Raw genomic sequence first — 20,421 nt, forward strand, 5'->3', positions numbered from 1 at the left:
ATCTTTCTTCTATCATTGACAGTCCCTCTAGGTTGTGGGCTGCTTGCCTGTGTTCCTGAGAAGCATCTACGGTACCAGTCTATAGAGTGTGTTTTCTTTAGTGAATTACCGGTATGTTTACCGGTAATAAACTTGCACTGTTTTATGTATATGTTTGATTACATACAGCCTTGTGACAGTTTTCCTGCATGTCATAAGCATTTGAATATAAATTAAAATGTTAAAATCAAATCTGATATTGTTTTACCTTTTATTTGGTGTGTGGAAGGTGTGCGGAAGAGGGGGTAGTCTTATACGGCGAGTATATAACAAACTCTGTATTTTGAGTGGAAATGTTAGGGGGTCGTCTTATACGCCCAGTCGTCCTATACGCCGGCAAATACGGTATATATTTTTTAAAAGAATGCTATAGAAATATAAACACTTTTTAAAATGTTTATTCTTCACAGTATAACAAAATATGAACAAATTCCTTCCTATATTATGAAACTCTTGGGTTAAGCAAAGAATGTTTCTTGCACAACCTGGTTTCAAAATTAAATATATATCTTAAATACAAAAAATGAAAGGTGACCCCTTGATTTGTGACCTCTAAGAGTGAAAAAACAAACAAAAAACTGGCAGCTTCAGCATTCAGAGTATTCAAAGAATCAGAATCAGATACAGAAGCAGGAAGGGACCTTTTAGCAGTCCAGCTCCCTCATTTTACAGCCAAAGATGCAGAAACTTAGAAAGGTCAAGTGATTGTATATTAAGTGTCTCTAATTTTCTGCCTGTGTTCTTTTCACAACACTTTCACACTTCCCTGTTTAAATAAAAAAATAGATTTACATTTTATTATGTATGTAATTATCTTACTTCATTAACAAAGAATCTGCACTAGCAACTATAGTCTAGATTTCTTCTACCCATAGAGAAAAACTTTCAAAATATTTCAGAGATTTCCAGATATTTCAGAGAAATAGTCTACAGGATTTTCTAATCCATTTCTTTAGAACTGTGGTTTCTTAACTATTTTTAGTCATGTCTTATTTGACAATCTCATCAAAGCCATGGACCCAAACCTTGAGGGAATATATACAGGGGTTTCAGAGATTTCAAGGTTTTCAGGTGGAGAGTCTTTACACTAGACCAGTGGTTGGCAAACCGCGGCTCGCGAGCCACATGCGGCTCTTTGGCCCCTTGAGCATGGCTCTTCCACAAAATACGACATGCGGGCGCACATGTACAGTGCAATTGAAACTACGTGGCCCATGCGCAGAAGTCGGTTTTCGGCCTGGGCGAGTCTGTTTTGAAGAAGTGGCATTAGAAGTGGGGGGCGGGGCGGGGATCGGTCTGTTGGGCAAGGGGAGAAGCAGCACAGGTGGGCCTGGGGATAGGCAGCATGGGGGAGGTGCACGCGATTCATGCAAGAGTTGAGTGAGCCAGTCAGTTAGCAGTCTCACTGTGCAGTGGTTAGTGGTTGTACTGTTGATATTTGGCTCTGTTTACTAATGAGTTTGCCAACCACTGCACTAGACTATCAAACTTGGCCTGGAATTAAACCAAATTGCCACATATAATTAGACTATGCTAATCTACCAATAAGTATGTTTTCCCAGAAGCACACTTTGACATTGACTGCTTTTCTTGAATTGAGGGCCAATAAAAAATAGCATGGGTTCTGCTAGTAGAAAACAATCAACAGTGGTCATTGAATAGCTCATGTGTAAAGATTCACAATGTATTTCTGAATTAAAGGAAAACAAGTTTTTCCCTTGACACTCTGGAATGTTTTATTTCAATGAATTAAAACTACATAATTCATTATGTTTTCCTTTTCTGTTTTGTGTCAAATGTAGCCTAGATTTTTATAACATCATTTTACACATTGCCCTTCCCATCCTTGTTGGCTTTTATTCTTTTACTAATGTGTTATGAATGTGTGTTTAATTTTTCTTTTTGCTTTTTGGAAACATTTATTGTGTTCAAAATAAATAATTTTAGAATAGTGAATATGACTAATGTTTAAGAATAGTTTTTCCCAAAATTCTCATTTAAATTTTTAACTGTTCTACAATGACTTTTTTTAAAAATTTTTAAAATGTAGGTATTATTTACATACACTAAAATCCTAAAATCTTAAATGTTTATTAGTTCCATCTGTTTTTACAGTTTTAAAATTATAATCTGCTTTAAATTCTTTTTGAAAGCAAGAAGAGTATAAATAAATAAATAATTACTTGATTCATTCATGAGTTGATCTGTGACAGAATGGCAGGAGGAAACTGGAAATGGGTTGGATTAGAAGTAAGAAGATAAGGCATTATAATAACCTTACAGATGAGTGAACAGTATTAGTCCCAAAAGGTGGCAGTGGAAAAAAAAGAGGGGTTATAATAAAACTCATATACTATCAAGACTCTAAGTAACCAGTATAAAATATTAGAGAAAATAAAAATGGCTGAGGAGCCCAGTTTATACATTTATTTATCTATAGTGGGTATTCAATAAACATTATTTGTTAATTCAACAAATAGTATTATGAGCTTATTTTGAATCAGGTATAAACAAAATCAGATTTCTTGTCTCTTCAAAGCCACAGTTATAGCAGAAATTTAGTCAAGAAATCAGAAGTTACCCAAATCCTTAAACTTCTAATGGTTAATTAACAGAATACTACTGTTTCTCAAGTTGATAAAAATTAGTTTACAACTAAATGATTTATACCATTTACTGCAGTGATTAATAAAAACATCTACTTTATAGGCTAGCTGGTTATTTATCTGGTTTCTTGATATAATTAAAATTTGGAAAGTAATGAGTTACATAATGAGATTCACTAAATTTCAAATCAGCTGTATGTTATCATACCCCCTAAAAATTCTATACAAGAAACAAATTGATTCAGACTTAACTTCAAAAATATACTAATCTCACATTAAATGAACAGTTTGGTCTATCAAATATAAAAACACCACCTATTAATATATTCAATTCCCTGGATTTATTTAACTCTGTTTGTAAGTAGCTACTCTATATTTTTCAAATCTTAACCTAAAATTTTTTCAAGGTATCTAATTTCACTTTGGTCCCTTAATTAAATATCTCAAAAAAACAAAAACAAAAAAACAAAAACAGCATTCAATAATCTTCCCTGTTGAAATAAACAGCCCTTCTACTAATGCTCTTCCTCAGTAGAGAGAATTTATAACAAAATTCCGACTTATTGATATGATTCACTTATTAGTAAACATGTGAGTATCTACTAAGGTTCAAGCATCATGTAAGAGTTAGCTTGTAATAACAAAAAGCTTAATTTAACAAATAGTAATCTACCCATTTTTAAGCACCAATAACACACACACACACACACACACACACGTACACAACTGCAAATGAACTTCTTTTCTAATAAAAGAGAAATATGGTAATTGGCGTACGACCACTACCCTTCCCATTGGCTAATCAGGGCGATATACAAATTAACTTCCAGCCAAGATGGCAGCCGGCAGCCAGGCAGCTTGAAACTAACATGAGGCTTGCTTGCCTCAGTGATGGAGGAAACCAACATTCCCCGCCTGCTATGCAGGCCTCTGAGCTGGCAGTTTGAAACATTTTAACAAATTGAGGAGCTAAAAAAAACCCCAGAAACCAGCTTTCAATGAGCTGGGATCTCAAGCTGGAGTCAGAGTTGGAGTTATACATTGTTTCGAACCGAAACAAACCAGATACCTACTTTCAGCAGCTGAGGCCTCAGAGCTGGAGCCAAGCCTCAGAGCTAAAGCTGGCCCAGAATAAAAATTAAAAAAAGAGAGAGAAAAAAAAGGAGCGGTTGGGAGCTTCAGTCCCAGCCTGAAAACAGCCCTCAGCCCGTCACCCAGACTGGCCCGGCCCCCCAGTGGGGACCCCCACCCTGATCCAGGACACCCTTCAGGGCAAACCAGCCAGCCCCACCCATGCACCAGGCCTCTACCCTATATAATAAAAGGGTAATATGCCTCCCAGCACTGGGATAAGGGGAGCCCAGAGGCCTCCTGGCACTGGGATCAGTGTGACAGGGGACAGCGCCCAAACCCCCTGATCGCCCTGTGGCTCTGTGTGTGACGGGGCGGGGCCCCAACCCCCGCCCCCCCCCGGCCCTGCTCTGTGGGTGATAGAGGGCGGCGCCCCACCCCCCTTATCCGCCCTGCTCTGTGCGTGACAGGAGGGAGCTCCCCAACCCCCTGATGGGCCCTGCTCTGTGCGTGATGGAGGGTGGGGGCATGCTGCAACCTCCCCATTGACCCTGCCTTGAGTGTGACAGGGGGCTGTGCCCCAACCCCCCAATTGGCCCTACCCTGAGCATGACTGAGGGTGTCATCGCAATCTCCCAATCCACCCTGCTCTGTGCATGACAGGGGGCGGCGCCCCAACTCCCCAATCGGCCCTGCTCTGAGCCAGACCAGGGGCCGCACCTAGGGATTAGGCCTGCCCTCTGCCCCCCGGGAGCAGGCCTAAGCCAGCAGGGCGTTATCTCCCGAGGGGTCCCAGACTGCGAGAGGGCACAGGCCAGGCTGAGGGACCTCCCTCCCCCCAGAGTTCACAAATTTTTGTGCACTGGGCCTCTAGTTTAAGTAAATAAGCAGTTGAATAACAATATTAATACGTGGAAGAATTGTCTAATGTAGAATTTTAATTCTTTGAGAAAATGCCATATTCAAAATGAAAGTGGAAGTAAACAAGGTCAGGGTATATAACTGCTAATATTTAATATTTAATGACTAAAAAATAGATTATCAATTTGAAAGTAGATTACTAAAAAACTGTAAAAGATTTTTTGAGAATACAAGCTTATTAAATACCTACTCCTTTTTTTTCGTTACTGTTTATTTAGTTTCCTGCTTCTATATGAGCATACCTATACTACTTTTTCTATACCAATGCTATACGAAGATATTCATTTAAAGTTTTAAGTTTATTGATTTTAAGTAATATTCATGTTTTTTACTTGATTACAAATTTTTCAGTCAAAACAATAAAAATAGATTACAATTCAAGAGGGATTTGTCAACCAACAACAAAAGTTGCTGAGCATGAAAGTGTAGCTCAAATTAAAAAGGTGCAAAATCAGCATAAAATATGTTACTGCAACATATTATTTTTAATTTTTTCACACACTTTTAAATTAGCTAAGTAGTTTATAAAGAAAAATAAATTGCTCTTAAATTCCCTAAATTTACTTAATTCATATCAAAAGTAAGAGTTTCAGTCCAAATAGAACCAAACTAGAAAATAACAACAGTAAAACAGAACTGGATCTAGCCTTTTCTGAAAAATGGTAATTTAAGATAAGAAAAACATGTGTATGTCCAGTAGTTGTGATATCTTCAGTCTTGAGAAAATAACATCTACATTCAACTATCCCCATCACACATATTTTCTCCTTCCAATTTCTTTGGGCTTTAAAAAATGAATAGACTTTAAATATAAATATATAGAGAAACCACTCGTAGGAGCTTTTACACGAAGACAAATTTGAATCATATTCCAAAATACAGTTAATGTCATATTAAGAGGAAAAGGGGAGGAGTGGGGGAATGAAATAAAATTCGTTTGAAAAGATACAATTTAATGTGTGCATAAGATTAATGCTGCACAAAACAAACATTTTTAAATTTATTCTTTAGTGAAAGTGGTAATTTAAAAATAGAACTAGTGCCCTAAAATATTAATTCAATTTTATAGAAAAGAGCAAAGAATGTTAGAAAATTGTTTATCAAAAACTAAAGACATCTGGGATTGGAGCCATTCACAATCATACCAATTAAATTAAATCTTGAGGAACAATTATGGAAAACAGAAGCCAAGAGTGGCAAAACTACTGTTGGTCTCTCAATCACATCCTTTATACACCCAAAGATTAAACTGCTGTCTTTCAGTCATTATAGTTTTAAAAAGTGCTTTATTAAGATATTACTAGCAATTTCAATTAAAATACTCATATATATTTTATTTCTAAAAAAAAAAAGTCATATCCTAAACACAAAAGAAAACAAGAGAAACAAGCTTAATACTGATTTTCTCTCTCTTTCAATTATTACTACCAGAAGAAAGAATAAAAGGAAAGAAAACAAAGAAAACCCGAGAGGCGGTCATCCTAGAAGGCATTTCCGCATAAAAAGAGTTAACAACCGGACGAGGCAGCTAAACAGTGACAAGCCTCCCAGGTATATCCTCAGCAGACATGTTTCCAGATTAAAGAGCTGCAAACAAACTGGGCTGAAACCTCTCTTTGTCCAAGCCCAGCCTCTTCCTCCTGTGATGTCATATTACAAATCTAGCAAGCCTTTATTTTTCACTTCAGAGAAAGTCCATCACACAATACAGCTGGCAACAGAGAAAAAGACCTCGTTCAGCAAGAGCGAACACGCTTAGGAATTTATTTCGGAGCATTTAAAAGACTCTTCTATTTACCACCACTTGGGATCCACTACCGGAATAACAAAAAGGAAAACTTCATTTTAAAAAAGCAAGAAGTAAATGAGACCAAATTGTGAATGTTTAAGTCTCTGAAAGTCTGCATTGAAAAGCAAAATAAAATTGCTAACTTTAGCTTAAACATTCCGGAGCACAAAGAAACCTGAATTTTGGAATATCATCCAGACTACTGAAATACAAGTTTACCGGACAAGTAGACTTATTTCATCTTAGAACACGGCGTTTCTTTACCATCTACAATCCAATGGATTGGCTTCCCTGACTGCATTTTTTAAAGGTTGCTCATCGGTTAACAAGCCCTGGATTCAAAGTTTTTTGGATACTAGAAAATGAGACTATTTTCCTGTTGAGGAACCAAGTGCAAGCTTTACAGCAACAAATTTCATGTTTCTTTTGGAGATTCTGGAGAGAAAGGAAATATTTGTAAGACCACCCAAAGATCCGAAGAATTTGCAAATACACTGGGGGTTTTTTAAGTGGTCAAAATCTGAATACCAAAGGAGCCTGCTGCCTTAAGGACTTCAACACAGTAAGCTGACTGTGCCTTTAGAATGGTAAGCAATAACAGCTCCCAATGCTCCTATGATGACTCCTTTAAGTACACTTTGTATGGGTGCATGTTTAGTATGGTGTTTGTGCTTGGGTTAATATCCAACTGTGTTGCCATATACATTTTTATTTGTACCCTCAAAGTGCGAAATGAAACTACAACGTACATGATTAACTTGGCAATGTCAGACTTGCTTTTCGTTTTTACTCTACCCTTCAGGATTTTTTACTTTGCAACACGGAATTGGCCATTTGGAGATTTACTTTGTAAAATTTCAGTGATGCTGTTTTATACCAACATGTATGGAAGCATTCTGTTCTTAACCTGCATTAGTGTAGATCGATTTCTGGCAATTGTTTACCCATTTAAGTCAAAGACCCTAAGAACCAAACGAAATGCAAAAATCGTTTGCATTGCTGTGTGGTTAACTGTGATGGGAGGAAGTGCACCAGCAGTTTTTTTTCAGTCTACCCACTCTCGGGGTAATAATACCTCAGAAGCCTGCTTTGAAAATTTTCCTGATGACACATGGAAAACTTATCTCTCACGGATTGTAATTTTCATTGAAATAGTTGGATTCTTTATTCCTCTAATTTTAAATGTAACTTGTTCTAGTATGGTGCTAAGAACTTTAAATAAACCTATTACCCTAAGTAGAAGTAAACTAAACAAAACTAAAGTTTTAAGAATGATTTTTGTACATTTGGTCATATTTTGTTTCTGTTTTGTGCCTTATAATATTAACCTTATTTTATATTCTCTTATGAGAACACAGATATTTGTTAACTGCTCAGCAGTGACAGCAGTAAGGACCATGTACCCAATCACTCTCTGCATTGCTGTTTCAAACTGCTGCTTTGACCCTATAGTTTACTACTTCACGTCAGACACAATTCAGAATTCTATAAAAATGAAAAACTGGTCTGCTAGGAGAAATGACTCAAGATGGTCTGAAGTTCAAGGCACAGAAAACTTTATTCATCATAACCTAGAAACCTTAAAACCTAAGATATTTGACAGTGAATCTACAATATAAGCTGCCTGGAATAAAACCACTGGAACTTCACTGGGACAGAACCTCCAAGTTCCTTCAACTGTGAAAAGTTTTCTTGAACGACTCTTTCTTCACCTCAAAAAGAAAATGAGCATGTGGACATTTTAAAGTTTTTAGTATTAAAAAAAAGTTGTATTCAATGTGTGAAGCATTGAAATGTATTCTATTCTTGTATACACTTCAATTTATTTTTCTTAGCCATTTTTGATTTGTACCTTCCTCTTCATTAAAAAAATTCCCTTAAGAAGTTGTTCAAAGTCTAAAAGTGATTATAATTTAAATCATGTGGTGAGCATCTGTAATGTCTTTGAAGTTTTTAGTAATTTTATACTAAGTGATTTACAAATATTAAATGTTTTGTTTAAGTGATATTTTATTCAACATATATCTAATTTGTTTCATCTGAATTGAAACTACTAATCATGTTTCTTATACTATAATAACATAAATGAGAACAGAGGGTAATTTAAAATAATAAGTGTTTTTGGAGTATTTTTCCAAAAAGTAGCTAAAAATGACTTCTGTAGAATAATAGATACTATTTGAGGATCTTGAGCAGTTACACTTAAAGATAACATTAAGGATTTTGTATTTGCATACAATTCATAAAAAGCAGATGCTATCTAACTATGAAGTACAGCATGCTTTAACATCACTATTTGATCCATTTTCTTGCTTTACTGGCACCCAATTTCAAAATGTTATATGCCACAAAAATTGAGGAGAAAACTAATTAAATGTTATTTTGTAAATAAATGTTTAAAAAATAAAATTCTAAAGGTACATTTTCAAGGTATATTTACGTCATACTAAATAACTTATATTTTAAGTATTTTAGATTAGTGAAGCACCATAAATAGTGAGATAGTAAATACAATATTTGGCACTTAAAAAGTAATCAATTTGTGTGTTATTTCCCTTCCATCTTTTGATCAAAGCCAAATAAAGAATAGCTAAAAATATTATTTCAAGTTGCTAAAATGTTACTGTATGTCAAAATAATTCATGAAGTAAGGACATAGTTCCTTATATAAAAAGAAGTAAAACTAAAGAGTCAAATAACTAAATATAACTACATTTTCATTTCAGTAAATATAAAAAAGGTATTGCTTTGAGCTATAATTTAGATATGATGCACCAACTACACTGAAACTTTTCCCAACATATCTTTATTTTCAAATTCAAGCAGTTCTCCAAAGTTAACTAAAAATATATATTTTTTTATTTGAAAATAAGGCACATAATTAATTTCAATTCAACATTTAACCTATCTGATTTTTACATCTTCCTCTTTCAAGAATACAACCTTGGACAAATACTCTTAAGATTTTAACTTGATTTTTTGCTCTTCTCTGGGTTTCTGATGCAATGATTACAGAGGAATAACAGTCAATTTCTAGAGAAGTAAACTCATTTTCAATGAAATAACGGGGAAGGAAGGGATTTTCTTTAGGGAACCATGGTTTCCTTTAGATTAGGGTGGGAAATATCGGCAAGACAAAGCCCAAGAAATCATTTGGTCTGGCCCTGCCAAGGCCATTAGGGGTGAGTTATTAAATACTTGACCAAAAATAGCAGGCTGATTTTTAAATTGGTAATTTTGTATGGTCCCTGAATGATGTTATAGATATCCAAATGGCCTTTGGCAGAAAAGTGGTTCCTCACCCTGCTTTAGAAGGAAAACAAATTATTAAACAAACAAACAAAACGGCTAGGGAAGAAATTAAGCATGGTCCTTTATAGCCCAAAAGAAAGGATATATGCTGTAAACATGTTTTCTTTAATTGACTCCAAAGTACCTTTATTTGATATCATGCTTTGGAAAACAAACACATTTAGCACTAAATATAGAGAGTGGGGCAAAAGTAAGTTTACAGTTGTGAGTGCACGAAACAGAGTTTATTCTTATATTATTAGTATAATATTAGTAATTATTGGATTATTTTTCATACATACAACTGTAAACCTATTTTTATCCCACTCTGTATATTTTTGAGTTGAAAAGCAACTAATATCTTACTGATGTGGAAGAAAAAGGTGGTAGTTTGTTAACAGATTTCTCAGAACTTTCCTTAGATTAAAGATCTGTGAGCAAGACAGCAAGATCTCAAAGCATAGCTATTACTTTAAAATGCAAGCCAATTAGCCATGGCCAGGTGACTCAGTTGGTTGGAGCATCATTTCATACACCAAAAGATTGCGAGTTCAATTCCTGACTAGGCTTGCAAGTTCGATTCTTGGTCAAGGTGCATACAGGCGACAGTCAATAGATGTTTCTTTCCCCTTTTTCCTCCCTCTCTAAAAATCAATCAAAATGTGTCCTCAGGTGATGATTAAAAGAAAACAACAAAAAACACAAGCAAAATAGTTATCAGATAGTTGTTAATACTGCACTCAGTGGTGAAATTTTTATTGCCCTCTTGTCAACAGAAAGACGAATCAAAAGTTTTGTAAGATTCTTCACAAAGAAATACGTAACATAACAAGTATTATTTTTCACATTGAGAACTTCAAATTCTGGGCAAACCTTACCTACAGGGATAGAAGGAGTATTACAGTTATTTCCTTTGTTAGAGTTGCACTTAAAGGTAAATTATATATTCCTTTCTGTTTCTCCTTTACCCAGAAAACTTATATTAATAAAACTGAGAATTTACTTTTTGTTTCCTTAAAATGACAGTACCAAGCCGTCCTTCCCCCAAAAAAATGGTGCCCACTGTTTTCAACATTTTTATAAAAGATTATTTAACTAATCTTCCTTTCCACATTACCTCCCTTCAAAGGAATAGAAGTAAGGACATTTCTGCAAAACAGCTTTCCAGACCCCTAATGATTAGTTCTGAACATAGAAATTACCTTTTCTGAGAAAATACAAGTAATTAGTTTACCAAAAGAATGTATGAAAATATATGCATTGTACATAATTTATACAACAGAAAATTTAAAGAAACTGAAGATACTATTTTATCAAGGAGTTTTGACTTTATATTCTACATTCAAAATACTAAAAGCAAATTTGAGGTATAAATCCCAATTATAGGTATTGGTATTTAAAAAAATTAGTCATACAGGAATAGAAAATACAAAATGGAACATTAGCAAACTTGATCTCCCCAACGGAGAAACATTTAATTTATGAAAGATATGTCGCTAAGAAGAGACAGAAGCAATAGGTCCTGCAATTCTGGACCTCTGATGAACCAGGTGACCTGATATTTTGTCAATATATTATGTTACTATTGCCTAGCAGAATCTTTACCACATCCCAACATCCAAACTACTTTAGGACCTACATGCCAATCTAACCATTTGTCACAAAAGAAGAAAGATGTGACCTAGTGTGGTTGTTTATTCAGTTGTAAATTTTTACATAGAAAATTTTTAAAAAAGAGTGCTTATTAGTACATGAAGGTGGTCCCAAGGTAAATTGTTTTTTAAAAAGCTCTTTTCATCAGCTGGCCTGAGAACAAGTTTATCTATTTATAATATGAATTCTAAGAAATAAGTTCCAAGTTAAAAAGGACTAATGGACAGACCTAATGACACAGAACATATTTAAATCAACCCAAATATTTAATAACTAACAATATTTAATTAGCAAAATTTTCCAGAGATCAATATATACATAATCCTAAAACCACTAATTCTCAAATTTCTACTTTATCTTTCCTCATCTTTTTTACCTGATGTCTGCTATGCATTTTTGACAATTTTATAAAGGACAAAGAATATCATTTAAATAGGGCAATAGATCAGAATGATAAGAGAATACAAAATTAACTCATTTTTGACAATTTTATAAAGGACAAAGAATATCATTTAAATAGGGCAATAGATCAGAATAATAAGAGAATACAAAATTAACTCCAGGCAAACTTCTCTACCACGCCTTTCCCTTTCTTCCCTCTCTCAAAAATATTTACTTCAATAACTGCTTAACAGGGTAAAAGTATTTCCTTCATCACTTTGTGCAATGGCAGTGGCAAAAACAGAATCCAAAAGACAGGACCCCAGAAGTAGAGACAACTAATGAGTTTAATAATTAGTTTTCAAACTCAAAACCTGCTTTACTTTAGAAATTCACTCAAGTAGTTTTTGAAAATAATTAAAGGTTAAGTAAATATTATGAATAAAAGACAAATATGGATAATATACTTACAGCCAAGTTACAGTTAATACCTATAGGGTGAATGTGCAGAGTTCTATTATCTTCCTATCCAAATGGCTTCTGGCAAATTCACCATTTAGAACTGAAAGAGCCGAGATGTCGCCTGAAACAACTACCTCACCTTACTTAGGCTGAGGAAACTGAAAAACTAAAAGGGTAAGTAACTTGCACAGGGTCACATAACAAGTTAAAGTAAAGCCAGGATAAAAACTGGGTTTTTTGTGGTTTTAGTTTTATTATTTTTGGACATGTCTATTTCTTTAAAGTGGCAAGGGAGGTACCACATGCAAAGGCCCTGTGAGAGAGAACTTGGTGTCCTGAAAGGATTAAAACAGAGCCAAAGTAGCTGGAGATGCAAGGTTGAGATCACATGTGTACGTATAGGCCATGATAAAGCCATGTTAAGATCTGAGTTGTAAAAAGTCCTGAAGGCTTTCAAGTAAAAGCAGAGATATGATCAGGTTTAAAATTCTAAAGTGATCCCTCTGATTACAGGGAAGAAATGCATTTGTCTTCAGCAAAAAGTAAAAAAGAACCACAATAAGAGCTATATTTATGCAACTTAAATTAAAAGAGCTGTTCTTATCCTTTATTTTGATTACATCCTTTCTTTCTTATTAAGATAGCCTTTCTGTTTTTGAAATGATGGTAATGATAGATGGAAAGTATTAAAAAAAATTTTTTTTTATTGATTTTTAGAGAGGAAGGAAGAGAGAGAAATACACATCGACGTGAGAGTGAAAAATTGGTTGGCTGCCTCCTGCACCACCCCTTCCTGGGATTGAGCCTGCAACCCAGGCATGTGCCCTGATTGGGAATTGAACCAGCAATTTTTTGGTAAAAGGGAGATGCCCATCCAATGGAATGAACTACATTGGCCAGGGCTGGGAAGGATATTTTAATGTCATTACTTAGCACAATTAAGCCAGTAGTCCTTGTGGAAAAACTAGTTCCTTCATATATTGCTGGTGGGAATACAAAATGATATAATCCTTATGACTGGGAATTTGGCAATATCTAACACACACACACACACACACACACACACACTCTTACCCTTTAACCTAGCATTCTCATTTTTTGGCAATTACCCTGAACACACACTTTTAATAATATAAAAATACATATGTACAAGGTACAGCATTATTTGAAATGGTAAAAATTGGAAACTACCCAGATGTCTTGTCTAAGCATAGAATAAATTGTAGTGCATATGCACATTGTACTGCTATCCTATATATCCTATATTTATGTACATAATATACTACTCACATTACTCACGCCTCTCCCTATCCCAGTCAACAAAGCTCACTTTGCTCCTCTTCCCTTTTCATCCTACAAGACCCAGTTCAACTCCTAAACAAAACCTTTGATAACACTGTCTGTGTTACTTATTTTGTAGTTCTTTAACGCCTTTGTTAGTTTTTTGTTTGTTTTGTTTGTTTTACTTTTTGCCTGGGCTATGTTTTATCTTCCTTACTAGATACCTGAAGCTCCTTGAAGAAAGGGATTAGGATTTGTATTTATTTGTGTTCTCTACAGCACCTAATATACCTATAGAATTGAAATAGAGGGCATAAAGATTGAAAGGAAGAAGCTTAGAGTTAAAAGCAAATTATATATTACTTTCCTGCCAGAAAAAGATTAATTTTAAGTAACTAATATCTATTTACTTATAGAGTATCTACTCTGGGTCTTTAGCAATGTAGTTTAATAAATGTCCTATACCTACACACAAAGTTTGGCTTTTGTATTACCAAACCTATGGTTCTTTTAATTATTCCAAAGCCCAAGGTTAAAAGGCAAATTTTCTTTTACCAATATTACTCTCATTCAAGAATTCAATTACTATAGTCATCATCATAACTTATTACTTGGTTTATTAGTTTTAAACTATATCTGTTGAATCCCCACCATTTAGACGAAGTGATACGTTGTTAAAAAGAAACCACTTTGTTCTTGAAGAACTTTATGGAATTGACTTCTCTTTTGGAACAATTATTTTCTAGGCCTGATTAATCCTAGGATTTTTCCCATTTTTTTCTCTTGGTACTCCTTTGACAGTTTCACTCTTTTGTTTTTAGATTCTGTGATATCTCCTCTCTTGGGTTTCTTTTTTATTTTGCTAAAGCATATCCTCTAGTTATTCTATTTCAAAAAGGGCATTCAAGAGATAAACTTTCTTGGTCCTTGCATGCTGGAAACTTGTTTCATTTTACCTTCATGTGACAGTGTGGGTCAGATAAATAATTCTAGATAAAAACTGATGCTGATCTGGATCTTATTTCCCTGCAAATAACTTTCTTGTTCTCTCTAAAAGATGTTAATTTTCTTATTACCTTTGAAATTTTAAAAAAATATATATATATATTATTGATTTTTTACAGAGAGGAAAGGAGAGGGATAGAGAGTTAGAAACATTGATGAGAGAGAAACATCAATCAGCTGCCTCCTGCACACCTCCTACTGGGGATGTGCCTGCAACCAAGGTACATGCCCTTGACCGGAATCAAACCTGGGACCTTTCAGTCCGCAGGATGACGCTTTATCCACTGAGCCAAACTGGTTAGGGCATCTTTGAAATTTTGAATTCTCACCAAGATGTATCCATTCATTCATCTTGCTTGGTATTATGGTCCTTTCCATCTGGTCTTCTGGCTTTCAATAGCTTTGAAAATTTTTCTCCTGATATGTTTTTTAATCATTATATTCTCTCCTCCATTTTTTTCTGGTCCTTCTTTTGAGGATGAATAAATATTGAAATGAGGTGTCCCAAAATACCAAAATAAGGGCAATAAACTTAGCAGTGCAATAGTCTGTGGCATTTCCTTCTTAAGCAGAATTACCTTTTTTTTCTCCCTTTTTCTTCAAGTCTGTGGTAGAAATCTGGATTTCCTTAATTTCTATTCTGCTTCTTTTGCAGGCACAGCACAAAGCTATAGCCCTGTGTGCAAAAGTTGGATTGGAGCCAGGCATATATTTGTATAGTTTGTGCACTGCACAAGAACACAGGGCTTCAGCCTAAACTCTGTATACCAAGCCTAGGGCACATGTGTCCAGAGGGGCATCTTTTTCAAATTCATTAGTATGGAAGGAGACCTATTTTCCGAATTCTTATAGGCTGGCACAGTGATAAGTGGGGACTGGCCCAGGTGTTTCATGCACCAATAGATCTCAAATCTACAATTGTCAAATGTAGGTGCCAGATTAGCATATCAGAATCACCTGGACAAATGCTGGAAATGCACATTTTAGGCTCTCCCCCAGAAAGTTCAGGATTGGCCCCAGAAGTTTTAACAAGGCCTCCAAGTGCTTTTGATAAATGGTAAAGTTTGAGAGCCACTGGCACTTTAGAGAACTCTCCTGGTTACTGCACTACTCTCTGTACCTGCTACTTTGGCCTTGGAGACTGTCTCCCACTTCCACTAGAGCCCTTTCCTGGGTGTGTTCAGAGCTGTAGTTTTCTTTACTTCCATGTGTTGTTTTTGTTTTCTTTTCTATAACTTTTCTAGAGGTTTAGGAAAGAAAAATAGGTAAAGGTATGTGGTCACTTTACTATTCTCAACCAGAAATACTCTATATTTTAAAGCAACTGCACATATAAGTTACATAAAAAAAATTATAATACATAAACCTTTTACTGATCTTAAAAAATAGCAGGACTTTTCATCAAAACAAAGCAAATCCCAGACAGAAGGAAAACACACACACACACACAAAACAAAGGAAATCTGGGTAGGTCAAACTCCTGCCTGTGGGGACAATTTGGATATTAGCCTTTCTTATATAGGATATTACTTAAAACATTGCACTAAAAAATTATACCTTTTGGCCTACGTGCCCCATACGTAATTTTAAAATGGCTAGGCAAAAATTGCTATACTTTGTGTTGTGGTCCTATAAGACTTCGTTAGACCGAAACACATGTAATTCAATAATCTTAGCTACTCAAGGGGGAAAAAATGGACATGTATTAAAAAATAGAAAAGGACATATGTAAATAGTTTGTCTAGAAGAGATTATAGAGTTGTTACTAGACAAATAATTACAAAAGTCAGAGATATCATTTTTTCACTATCATGGCAATTTTTACCCATCTGCATCCATCCAGGCCATTTATTCTTCACTTGCAACTGAACTATAGGAAAGTCTACTTTTAGAAGACCTTGTTTAAATATGTGAGTTAGATCCTGGTCTAAAAGTACATAGTGTTAATAAAAGTATCCAATATGTCTATTACAGGGATAATGCAAAAGTTTGTATTTTTCAAGAACAGTTTATATTTTAAAGAGTTTGGTTTTGGATTAGGAACCCCAATTTTCATTTTTGTTTATGACTCAATAATTAGTAACAGATAAGTCATTTTATTTTTCCAAATTCTCATTTTAATGTTTAAAAGAAAAAACTGAAATGAAAATAATAAAACCCAGCATTACTTACAAAGTAAACAAAAAACCTTTTAGACAGTTAAATTATCTTAGACATGGAAAGATTAAGTACAATGACCAGATATTAATAAAAATAAGTAGTTATTATTTTTAATCAAGATAAAAATGACCAGATATTAAACTCCAAAAAATGAGCTTCAAAGAGAGCAAGACAGATTTATGTTAGTCTCTGAAGGATTCTTTAAAAGTATAATCAAAATCTTAAAGAGAAATTATGTTATATTTACTGAACGTAAGAAACACTGAAACTTACCAAAAATAGAAAAGATTTCTTTAAAAGAGAAACAAATCCAGCTGTTTCCTATTCTACATTTCCTTATCATATTCTAAATCTAGCACTTACAGGAAGACACCAAAAATGCTTTTGATATTTGGTCATTTCTGGCAAAGTGGAAAATATTAAGAACCAGTAAGTAAATTGATAAAAACACATAACATTCACGTGTATTTTAAAACTAGGTTGTGACAGTTCAGAGATTTAAAAAGAAAACATAAATATTTGTAAAAAATAAATGTAAAAAAAGGTTGGTTCTATGTTATAATTAAAGAAAATGAGCTTAGATGGTTTAAAAATAATTGCACTAGAGTGGTTCTAAAAATTTTACTAAACTTACTAAATAACAGCTTCTTATTTTGCTGCAGAAATTTTAAAAACTACATTAATCAGAATAGATATCTCATAAGATACTTCTACTGCTATAAATCCAGGTTCAAGAAGCCTTTCTCATTACCACAGTTATGATATGACCATAAGTTTAGAGACTGGAATTTCTAAGACTAATTCAAGTAATTATCTAACATGATGATCTTGTAGAACACCTTCTGAACCAGAGTCACAAGTGCTTCCATTCCCACTGGTTATGTACAAAGGATATATCCCAGCTATTCTTCCATAATTGCTATCTCCCTTATTTTTTGTACTTGCATAATGAATACACACTTACCTGAGGTAATCGCTGAGATGATTCATAACTAAAGCAATATAACAAATTCCAACTACAGTAGAACAGCGAACACTGCCCACTGGCGTTCAGTGACACCTTTTATTTTGTGAAACTTTTCCATTTTGAGGAAGAAATGTGAGAGGGGCATCTCAGGAAAAGAAAAAAGTTCTACATTCTAATAGTAAGCTGGGTAAACAGATCCAATACCATTTAAGTGTATTCTCACTTCTCTTTTCTTAAGAAATCTCTGTACAGTAGAGGAAAAGGGATGAAGTGAAGGGAACTAACAACTGAGATGTTTCTAAAATGTACCATTCTCATAAATGTTCGTTTATTCCTTACAACTCTGGAAAGTATTATTATCCTCATTTTTACAGACAAAACCTGAGATACAGAGACATAACTTGTTCATATTTATACCTTTGAACCTCAGCTTTCCTTATCTTTAAAATAGAGTTAGCAATGTTTACTTCTGTGAAGATTAAATGAGACCTGGTGACTCCAAAGCCTAGGCTCCTTCTGCCACACTACAGTGACATAGAAAGATACAAACACAGAGAAAACATGAATAAAGAAACTAATCACAACAGTGCATATACCCAACAGTAAACTAATAAACACCCCCAAGAGGCAGCACAAAGGTTAAGGGTAGTCTCTAGATAGCCTGAGTTAAAATTCTGGCTTTGCCATCAACTTAGCTTTGTGAACAAGGGAAACTTTCTCAATTTCTTGGTGCCTCAGTTTTATCTGTGAAATGGTGATAATGATAGCATAGATTTCACAGGGTTGTGTGAAGTAAGTTAACCCATTTCAGCCAATGCTCTATCCACTGAGCCAAACCGGTTAGGGCGTGTGTTTTTTCTTATAGAAGAATTTAGCTGCCTATAACAGTGCCTATAACAGCACACCTGCAAAAATATTAATTATTATGATTTCTACATTGAAATGTCATATGCATAATCTAAGAGTCATTCTTATGCTGGTCTGTATGGTAACCAGGAAGGATTCCAAGCAGGAACCAGTGATAGCTTTTACAAGCATTGCTTCCTAAAGCAAGTTTCTATGAGCTACTAAGGGACATTTCTGAGTTGGATTTTTTCACCATTTCTGAATGTCTTTAGTCCCTGTGCAAATTCATGAACAAGGAAAATGTATAGTACGGACAAAGGGAATGCGGTTAGGAGACATGAATGGACAAGTCATAAATACTTCTCCTCCACAGTGAACTCTAGCAATTTCTCATGTGTCAGAATGTTCTAAAGATTAAAGAAGGAGAAAAATGCTTAAACAAAAGAATATACTGAGGAATCACATGGGGTTCAAGATAAGAAGGCAGGGAAGCAAAGGTTTAGACCTCAGAAAGATTTTATGTTTAAAACCATAAATAGATCTGGATGAAGAACTCAACCTCATGTAACCAGTTAATATAAGACTTGCATTAATTCATAATGACTATCTCAGTTTCTTTGGATTTTCTGTTTATTTTTTAACATACGAGGAATCACATAAAAATCACTATTGCTTCATTGGTCCTTAATTATTTTGAAGTTACAGTTATCTTATTAAATTGAGCTTATATTCTTAGTCCTTTAAAAAGCAATTATCTCTTCACATTTCAGTGAATATTTCTGTAAGCTAAGTTCTTATCCTTATGTTATTGTTGGTACTTTTCTGGATATCTATATTTTTAATTCCAAATTAGTAGAACACAAGGTCACTATCAAAAATTTTATTTCTAAGATATTGCCTTCCTTTATTTTCACTTCTCGGGCTTTATGTGTGTTTTTTTTCTTTTCTCTTTATTTGTTTTTTTAAAAATATATTTTATTAAGTTTTTACAGAAAGGAAGGGAGAGGGATAGAGAATTAGAAACATCGATGAGAGAGAAAAGTCAATCAGCTGCCTCCTACACACCTCCTACTGGGGATGTGCCTGCAACCAAGGTACATGCCCTTGACCGGAATCCAACCCAGGAACCCCCAGTCTGCAAGCCAATGCTCTATCCACTGAGCCAAACTGGTTAGGGCAAGTGTTTTTTCTTATAGGCGAATTTAGCTGGAATCTTTCATTAAAAACTGAGAGGAAGCCCAGTTCTAACATTTCAGTTTATGGAAAGAGACTCGTTTTCCATTTCATCTCATTCTTATGTCTCCCTTCAATCTCCTTGAAAGATGATCCAAATACCCAATTTCATCAACCCTAAACATTATATATTCTAAAAATACTTATGTTAAAATCTTACTTCTGAAAGTTGTATGAATGAACTACATATGCACATTAGCACTTACTTTTAAAATACAGTTTGCTCTTTTTCTAGAAAGTATTCTTTTAATCTTTTCTTCTTGAGAAATACATTATACCAGTAGAGTTAGTGCACTGCAAAAAGGAGCTGGTTAATAAATGGTACTTGTTCCCCTTCTTATCATTAATTAGGTCTTAGGCAAAATACTTACCTTGCTACTCAAGATAAAAAATACATATACATTTTTTCACTTAGAATAAAATCACCTTACTATTTATATTGTTGTCTTTTATACTGTCCCCAATGCTTTACTAGATGTTATAGTGGTGATAAAAACTGTGTGAATGGAAAAATAATTGAAGGAGAAACTAAGTTGGCGGCATAGATAAACACCAGGAAATTGCTGCCTCCCACAACAATTGAAAAATACAACAAAAACACAAAACGGACATCATCCAGAACTACAGGAAGGCTGGCTGAGTGTAAATTCTACAACTAGAAGGAAAGAAAAGCACACTGAGAGCCAGAAGAGCTGCGGAAGTAAAGTGCAGAGGTA

At 34.5% G+C, this 20,421-nt stretch overlaps 2 protein-coding genes across 5 annotated transcripts in view; one reads left to right on the plus strand and one right to left on the minus strand.

Moving 5' to 3' along the window:
• Positions 1-20,421, minus strand: part of RB1 (retinoblastoma 1) — a 191,125-nt gene that overhangs the window by 42,533 nt on the left and 128,171 nt on the right. The window lies entirely within an intron of this gene.
• LPAR6 (lysophosphatidic acid receptor 6) lies at positions 6,355-8,644 on the plus strand. Its single transcript, XM_006762734.2, has one exon. It carries the CDS (start codon positions 7,011-7,013, stop codon positions 8,043-8,045), a length of 1,035 nt encoding a protein of 344 aa, XP_006762797.1. The 5' UTR covers positions 6,355-7,010; the 3' UTR covers positions 8,046-8,644.

Source organism: Myotis davidii, unplaced genomic scaffold, assembly GCF_000327345.1.
Source record: "Myotis davidii unplaced genomic scaffold, ASM32734v1 scaffold679, whole genome shotgun sequence".
Classification (NCBI taxonomy): domain Eukaryota; kingdom Metazoa; phylum Chordata; class Mammalia; order Chiroptera; family Vespertilionidae; genus Myotis; species Myotis davidii.

Bases quoted from the DNA above. Each gene is read 5' to 3' on its own strand.
- LPAR6 (XM_006762734.2), top strand. From the start codon at position 7,011: ATGGTAAGCAATAACAGCTCCCAATGCTCCTATGATGACTCCTTTAAG.